The sequence below is a fragment of the Mytilus californianus genome, unplaced genomic scaffold, assembly GCF_021869535.1.
Source record: "Mytilus californianus isolate M0D057914Y unplaced genomic scaffold, xbMytCali1.0.p SCAF_8, whole genome shotgun sequence".
NCBI classification, from domain to species: domain Eukaryota; kingdom Metazoa; phylum Mollusca; class Bivalvia; order Mytilida; family Mytilidae; genus Mytilus; species Mytilus californianus.
Genome location: NW_026262734.1, coordinates 47,955,222 through 47,963,649, shown reverse-complemented (window position 1 = coordinate 47,963,649; position 8,428 = coordinate 47,955,222). Strand labels below are relative to the sequence as shown.

Sequence of the window (8,428 nt, the reverse complement as noted above, 5' to 3'; positions counted from 1 at the left end):
ATGTTTTATAAACTCGTGTTGATTTAGAGCTTTGAATGTTGTAAAGACACCGAAGACTGTGACCATATGTTTCCCTCTAGATGTCTTTAAATATAGTTTTTGTCGTTGAGATAATATCTCATTGACGTACGACCTGTATTACTTTTTATTCAAATGAAAAAAAATCTTTAAACTTTTCTATCTTGACACTTTCTATTATTCTGTAGCAGAAAATAGATCACAATATAACCTTCAAAATAACCCGTTTCAAGTAATCAACATGATTCAATTAAACGGTAAGCGATATAAACAATTATTAGAATGTAAACTCTTGGCTAGAGCCATGCATAGAGTGTGAGTATGATGAGCTTATCCTCATATTTAGGTCACATCGACCTTAAGAAACGGATTTACATGTACGTATTACATTTGATTTAATTTAAGATGACCAAATATCTATATTTCCAAACAGGATCTTGAAAAAAGAAAATATATTAAGTTGTATCAAAACAGGACATACACAAATATTATTTCAAGAAACAAAAAATTGTGAAAGAATACTTATCAAATATGAGATTTTGCAATTGTTTAATATTTTGTTTTATATATTCCTTTTCAAATGGAAACTCGGTTCATAGAGGGACCCGACAGACAGGCGAATTTAATTTGGACGTGAGTATGCAATATTTTTTTGAATTTGTTACCTTTCTCTTGTTACATTTTGTAACACTAATAGTCCTAGTGATGTTGTTTTCTTTTTTCATTTAAATATATCAACACATTACGAAGTTATAGAAGTGTTCATTTATTTTGCATAATGTGGAATGCTTGACATATTGCCTCAACAGTTATAGTCGTACATTTTGTGTACAAAACAGATTATAAGTTGCAAACTTTTACTGTGTTTATTGATCTGTATTTCAAAGTATGAAAATTTCTTAGCATGAAGATTGATATATTAAATTTCTGAGAGCGTAATATACTATGAACTTCATTCCTTTGCGGGTAAATTCTGTGTGGCATGCACATTTTTTGATACTATTTGTTCCTTTTTTTTACACTTACATGTACAAAATGTATCTCATGCTCTCGTCTCTTTTACAGGAATATCTACAGAAATTTGGATACATGGAAAAACAAAATGTCACTGAAGGAACTGGCGGGACATTTGGTTCTGTTCCAAGCAGTGCAGTGTCCCTTAGGTACATACATTACAACATTATAGAGAATTCTTGATACTTTCATGATAAGAACATAATACTATACGTTATAAATAAAAGTAGTACATTAGACCGATAATTTAATCTATATATGATATGCCCGCTCTCAAATTAATATATAATGTGTCATTTTGATCCGATAGATTTGTTTGTCGCGACGTCGACGACGAAAACAAGTATATATTTCTTAACACATGAGGACAAATTTTATCAATAAGTTGCATATTTTATAATGTCATCATTATATACTGACAGTGTACGCTTTCAACAGCTATACTGAACGACACACACACACACATTTAAAGGGCGTTTTTCTATTTTTTAATATTTAGGGAGTTTCAACGATGGAATAGCTTACCCGTAACCGGTACTCTTGACGATACCACAATGGAGTTGATGAACAGACCACGGTGTGGCCTCCCAGATCCTAAAATACCTATGGGAGTGGTCAAACCTTTCGTTTTAGGTATTTTTAGATCGATGTTCATATTCTGTTCAATTATTTTTCATGTTTACTACCAATTGCAATGTCTCGAGGCCTGAGGTCGTGTGTTGATATTATGACTGATCTGAGAAATACTACGTTAGATTTTCTCTGTATTACATGCATACAAGGATATATGGAGTATACATTAATGTGACATCGAAACACGAAAAGTAGAGCATGATAATTATATATGCACTACTTGGTTTAAACATTCAGCTAGGCATGTTCCATTAAAACATTATTTTATACTAAAGTCATCCGATTGTGTATCGTATGAGGCATCAGTTTTTAATTCTGCGCTATACGAGGGTCTTGGTGGGATCATTTATTTCTGTTTTCTTTAACTGACCGAGCATTATATTGATGTATCAGCCACTAGCTGAAATAGATACAGTCGTAACATGAAGCTGGTCTGATATAACATTATTACTTCCATTTCGTTCACACGGATAAAGATAGCATATCAAGGATTAATGTATGATAAAATTTGGTATACGTACAATACAGCCGGATTAAGTGTGGTTACTTAAAAATGTATGACAGAAAATAGTTATGTACATCCGTTAAAAGTATAATCAGTTTATTTAAAGTTTTGTTCGGTGTTGGTTTTGAAAAAAGGACAATATAAAGATATAAGAAAGATGTGGTATGAGTGCCAATGAGACAACTCTCCATCCAAGTAACAATTTGTAAAAGTAAACCATTATAGGTCAAAGTACGGTCTTCAACACGGAGCCTTGGCTCACACCGAACAGCAAGCTATAAAGGGCATAAAAAATGACTAGTGTAAAACCTTTTAAACGGGAAAACCAACGGTCTAATCAATATAAAAATCGAGAAACACTTATGAACCACATCGGCCGACCGTGCAAGGGCTGTATAGCCAGTCAAGGTCGTTAAAAACTTCCATTTGTTTGAACCACATCAACAAACGCCAACTACTGAACAACAGATTCCTGACTTAGGACAGATGCAAACAAATGCAACGGGTTCGATATACATGTATACTCAGTTGTGTGTTACAAAAGTACTGTCTATTTAATTATGTTGAATTTAAAACTTGCATTTTTTGTCAAAACAACAAAAGATTCAAAGTTTTAAAATCCATCCAAGTACTGACAAATTGAGTACTAGTATATCGTCAATAGACTCGCCTTCAAAAATGCTACGCACATTTGTTTAAATTTGATAATGATAATTCTTAAAGTTATATATTTCAGGTCCAAAATGGAACAAAAAGTCCCTTACATACAGAATAACAAGTACTACAACTGATTTATCCGCAGCTCCAGCCAGGTATTTTCTATTTGCATTACACTCTAAACTCATAGGAAACGATTTAAAATCGTGGTGCTATATATGTAGCTTGCTCTGGACAGAACTATATTATATCATCACATGCATTGTCATATGAAGTAGATTTTCTAATATATGAGTATACATACATAATATAAGGTCCTTGTCAGATAAAATAACATCCTTTTTGTATAAAACTAAGTCTAATAAACCTTGAAAAAGGTAGAGTTTAACGAGTCCTCTAACTGGTAACGCAGAAAACAAAATACTAGTAGGTTGATATAATGCAGCAAATAAAATGACTCAATTTCTTATTCAAAGACGACGCTGGAATATTGAAATTAGTGACGTAACTTTAGCAAAATGTCTTACAGAACAACGTGATTAGCGATTGCAATGTTACGGTACCCAAAATCCAGAGACGTCGCGTAAAATCCAGTGAGATATAAGTTTGTGTTTTTTTCTTTATCTCCTTTTTTGCTCCTATCTTCTTTATTCATATCCTAAAAAACAAATAGATTATGTCATAATAGCATCATTTTAAATTGTACCCTCTAACCAAAAATATGTTTAACAATGATAACGGTTCTTTTCCAAAACTAAATCGGAATTATAAATTATAAGGAGAACTTGAAAAATATTTCAAAATAAAATAATTTATGACACCATGATGACACAGGAAGACTTGACATTGGCGGATCCAGGGGGCCCTGGGGGCCGCCCCCTTTTTTGTAGGAAAAATTGGGTTGATTATATAGGGAATCACTGAAGCGTGACTGGATCGGGCCCCCTAAGTTCATTTAGAGGGCCGCCTTATAAAAAGTTCTGGATCCGCAACTGCTTGATAAGAAAAAAAACACATTTTCTTTTTAGGTCTGAGCTTGCTAGAGCATTCAAATTCTGGACAGATGTAGCAGATATTGAGATTACAGAAACTTCCAGTTCTAACAGTGACATTGTTATATCTTTTGAAACTGGTGATCACAATGATGGTTCTCCTTTTGATGGAGCAGGTAAGATGTGTTTTTCAGAAATACTGTCAAGTGGTGAATTTTTGCGAGAGGTTTGTTTTGCGATTGCACATTTTATTTGTAAAAAAATACTAGAGTAAGTGGCATGAAAAATGCCACAAATAAAATCTCACGAAAATGATACACCATACATGTAGAAATTGCAAAGTTTTAACTCTGCAAAACTGAACAGTTTTACAATTAATGTTCTTGGTATGTTTATTGTTAAGATAGATTAAATACGACTTCAATATTCAATAGGGAGATGTGGTATTATTGCAAAGGCGACAACTATCCAGCAAAGACCAGAATAGAGCAGATTCAAGAAACTATCGGTCAATTTACATTGCATTCAGAAAAACCCATACCGTATAGTCGAATAGAAAAAAGAAAATGCGAATTAAGCAACGCTCCAACATAAAAAATGTAAAAACGAATCAAGCAAAAACAAACCGACGGCCTTCTTTATGGTGAAAACAAAATAAACGAGAAGCAAATATGACAGACAGCACCTGTCTAACGACAACTGCTGAAACACAGGCTTCTGATTTGGGACAGACACACATAGAACGTCGCGGTGTCAATCATGTTTGTGAGCGCTCGTCCTCCCAAACATGGTTCGCAGACAGTGCACAAAAATGAACCACGTGACAATCTTCAGATCAGAAGTACCAAAATTTCACTTTTCCTGCGTTTGTGTATTCTTCAACGTTCTTGACAAACATTAACATGGAACAAGCGTATTAATACAGTAATAATGTGTCCTCTTCTGTGGAAACATAACAAAAATAACATGAAGTCTGATATTTCAGGTGGAGTCTTAGCTCACGCGTTCTTCCCGACAGGTGGAGTGTGCCATTTTGATGAGGGTGAAACATGGGTGATAAACGGTACAGGCATAGACCTTTTTACCGTTGGTGCGCATGAAATAGGACATCTCTTGGGACTTGACCATTCTAATGATCGGTCAGCTTTAATGTATCCATTTTATGGTGGATATGTAGCAGATTATACAATTCCAGCAGATGATAAAGCTGCCATCATTGCTCACTATGGTAAAGTATAACCATAATAAATCAATTTTGCTCACAAGCCATGTCTTTCTGTAACAAAAAAAAATAACTCCCGTTTTGTGGAATTTGTTTTTTCATACTTTTGTCTTATCCTGTTTTGTGAACCGTAACTTGTTGATCCTTTTTTTTCCCTATAATTCTTCATTTTTTTGTTAGATTATTTTTTTGTCGATTAATACCAGGTTTAATTAACCATTTTCTACATAAGAAAATGTCTGCACCAAGTCAGGAATATGACAGTTGTTGTCCATTCGTTTGGTGTGTTTGAGCTTTTGATTTTGCCATTTGAATAGGGACTTTGTGATATGTTTCGATTCCAGATGACGTCAATTGTTTACTGATGCACGTAAACAAGTTAGACGATGAAGCTAAATGTCAACTGTACATTTTTACCAATCAGATACTTTTATACTATTTTATGAAGAAATTAGTTTGAATGTGGCTTCTATACTTTCACATGTATTTGTATTGAATTTTAAAATATTTTTTTGATAGGTGCAAGACTAACAAGCGATGGCGTCACTGAAAACGATGTTGTCACCCAAAGTGCTCTGACTACAGAAACAGCCACTGGAATGGTAACAGTTCATTCAACAGCTTCAGCTTCAGCATCACAAGTAATAAGTGGATACCACATCATCTCACTAAGCATAATAACTATCTTGTATCATTTTGACATTTTCAACATTTCATAGATTGTGTGTATCAATGTTCTTATGTTTACAAATCATTACGAATAAATTAGTTTCTCGCACTTCTTAATCATGATACATGTATGTTTATACTGTTTTATCAGTTATTACAGAATTCGACATATGTCACAGTATGTTTTCTCGTAGACTCGTTTGGGCTTGTATTATATTTGCCTTCAGGTTTAAATGATACGTTCATCCTATTTCGACTCTTCAAAATTCAAGAGTATATCCTAAATTGAGGTGAATTATATAGCCTTCCAAATAACGTTTCGATTTCTAACATCACTGAAGAGACATTAATTGTCGAAATCCAGATATGGTGTACTAATTTTTGCACCTTTTGTTTGCGGTATACCATCTTTTCCGCAAGTTTATTGTTTTCTGTTTGGTATTACTTTAATAGTTCAGATCAATTTTTTTACAACTGATGATCCGTTTATTTGGCAATCGCCAATGGCAGGCAGCAGGGTTTAAGAACATCCGTTGGTCGACCTGCTAGTCAAATGCGTTTTGTTAAAATATACTTTTTCACTTTTTTGGTCTTTTGAAAATGTTGTTTGTGCTGTATTTAGACCCCTCTTCCTAGAAATTTGTTTTGCATGCACATGTATAAAAATTGCGGTTTTTATCCAATGCAATCATAGGTTTGAACGTTGTTTTCAATTTAGACTTGTACTATTTATACAAGACTCGTCAGTGACGCTCGAATCAAAAGTTGCAAGGCTAGGATCAAACAAGAAATTGAAGAGTATTGAAAGCCAACAATTCAAAAAAGCAAAATACGTCTAAGTTACAGGGATCCGTATCAGCAGGTTAATTACTTTGCTATTGCTTACAGTAACTGAATGAAGTTTCTGATAATGTATATCTAGTATTCCTTATGATTTTTCCCTGCACATGTGAATTTGAAGTCTTTTTATTCTTTTATTCTTTTATTCTAACCTTCGGTGCTTTTCTGTTATGGTGAAGTACACATTGCATACCATGTATACTACTTTTTTGTATTCCACTAAACCGAGTTTAAATACTAAATTTGGTTGAAAATGCAGGGGCGGATCCAGAACCTCGATGTCTGGGGGGGCACCATGAAACCAAATTTAAAGATTTGTTTAGAGATGTGTATATGGTGGTGGTGTCATGTATTGGGGATGATGGTGGTTTGTGGGGGGGGGGGGATGGTTCAGGTCTTCATTTCTATATCTTTTAATTAATTTTTGGTCCATTTCTTTCTACTCTTTTATTTGCTGCATAATGTCCTCTATTCTTTATAGTTCAACGCCCTTAATCTGTTTTCTATATTTTTTGGGCCCATTTTTTTTCTAGTCTTTACTTTTTGACCATTACTTGTATTCTCTAATCTGTAAACCCCATTCATACCCTCATTCACGGTAAAACCATTCATACACTCATTCACGGTAACCTATTCATACCCTCATTCACGGTAACCTATTCATACCCTCATACACGGTTATTGAAACAAGAAAAAATATACAAATATTGCTGTACTATAAGTAGGTTTTCAAAAATACAATATCATTTTATTGATGATTATATATCAGGCACAGACCATTCATGTTTTGTGGAAGGGGATGTTTTTTTAAAGACAAATCGATGGTTTCCATAAAAAATATGAGGAAAAGAAACACGACATTTGAGTTTAAATAAAAATGCTGTATGCATTGAAAAAATTGTTTGTTGTATAATAAAGTTCGAAAAAGACTGTTCTGAGAAAGACACATTCCCCAGAAACCGTATACAATGTGAGTGTTTGGTAATTCAGACGTATATCTCATATCGATACTAGTCTAACCTTCTTGACACTAAACATCTATTTTTACATATTCTTTTAAGACCGATTTTAGTTGGTAATTTCTTTCCTGATAAGAAGATTTCACTTGTTAATCAATATTTACACACCCATCGATAACTTGTCATAAATCACGCATGTTGAAGCTGGGGTTAATTAATGGCCAGTTTAGGAAGTCAAATCAAGCTGTGTCTTGATTTTCTATCTAGATATCTAGATAAGCAGATACAGTAGCAATAAACTATGTGAGAATTTTTTTTTGGTGACCTCGACTGGGGGGGCAGGTGCCCCCTGTGCCCCCCCGGTAAATCCGCCACTGAAATGATATGTGTGTCTTTCAGTTGGTCAAGATTTTTTTTTGTATCATTGGGCATGTATCTCATTGACGTATTAACCACACCCCTTGTATTGATATGAATTACAGGTCTTTCTTAGTCCTTGATATTTTTTTCGATCTCGGGTTGATTTCGGTTTTTGATGAAGACTATGAATCATGTTGCAATCTTACTTACGTTTTGTTTTGTTTAATGGGGTTTTATCTATATAAAATAAGAAGATGTGGTATGATTCACAGTGATACAATTATTCACCAGGGTTAACATGACGTGGATATAACAATTATATATAGGTCTCCGTTCAACAATGGGAAAACCCTTACCGTATAGGTAGCTATTATTTAAGGCCCCGACATAACAATATGTGAATAACCCAAACCAGAAAATCAGCGGCTGGACCTATAAAACAAAAATGGAAGATTGCAAGGGCCCCGACAACCACTGAACCAAAGGCTCCCGGTTAATTAGGTTTTTGTTTCATTAACGCATAAAAGTTGCTAAAAAAATCGGGCAAAATGTATATCCC

The 8,428-nt window shown here is 34.1% G+C and overlaps 1 protein-coding gene across 1 annotated transcript; it reads left to right on the top strand.

Moving 5' to 3' along the window:
- Positions 1 to 1,586: 1,586 nt before the first annotated feature.
- On the top strand, positions 1,587 to 5,058 carry LOC127712059 (matrix metalloproteinase-18-like). Its single transcript, XM_052218251.1, has 4 exons — positions 1,587 to 1,665; positions 2,907 to 2,982; positions 3,856 to 3,995; positions 4,805 to 5,058. Exons 1-4 carry the CDS (start codon positions 1,587 to 1,589, stop codon positions 5,056 to 5,058), a joined length of 549 nt encoding a protein of 182 aa, XP_052074211.1.
- The last annotated feature ends 3,370 nt before the right edge of the window (positions 5,059 to 8,428 follow it).

What these genes read in the sequence shown, in the direction of transcription:
- LOC127712059 (XM_052218251.1), top strand. Translation starts at nt 1,587, where the DNA reads ATGGAGTTGATGAACAGACCACGGTGTGGCCTCCCAGATCCTAAAATA. An exon ending in TTATCCGCAGCTCCAGCCAG is followed by an intron (nt 2,983 to 3,855) that starts GTATTTTCTATT and finishes TTTTCTTTTTAG; the next exon opens with GTCTGAGCTTGCTAGAGCAT. An exon ending in TTCTCCTTTTGATGGAGCAG is followed by an intron (nt 3,996 to 4,804) that starts GTAAGATGTGTT and finishes CTGATATTTCAG; the next exon opens with GTGGAGTCTTAGCTCACGCG.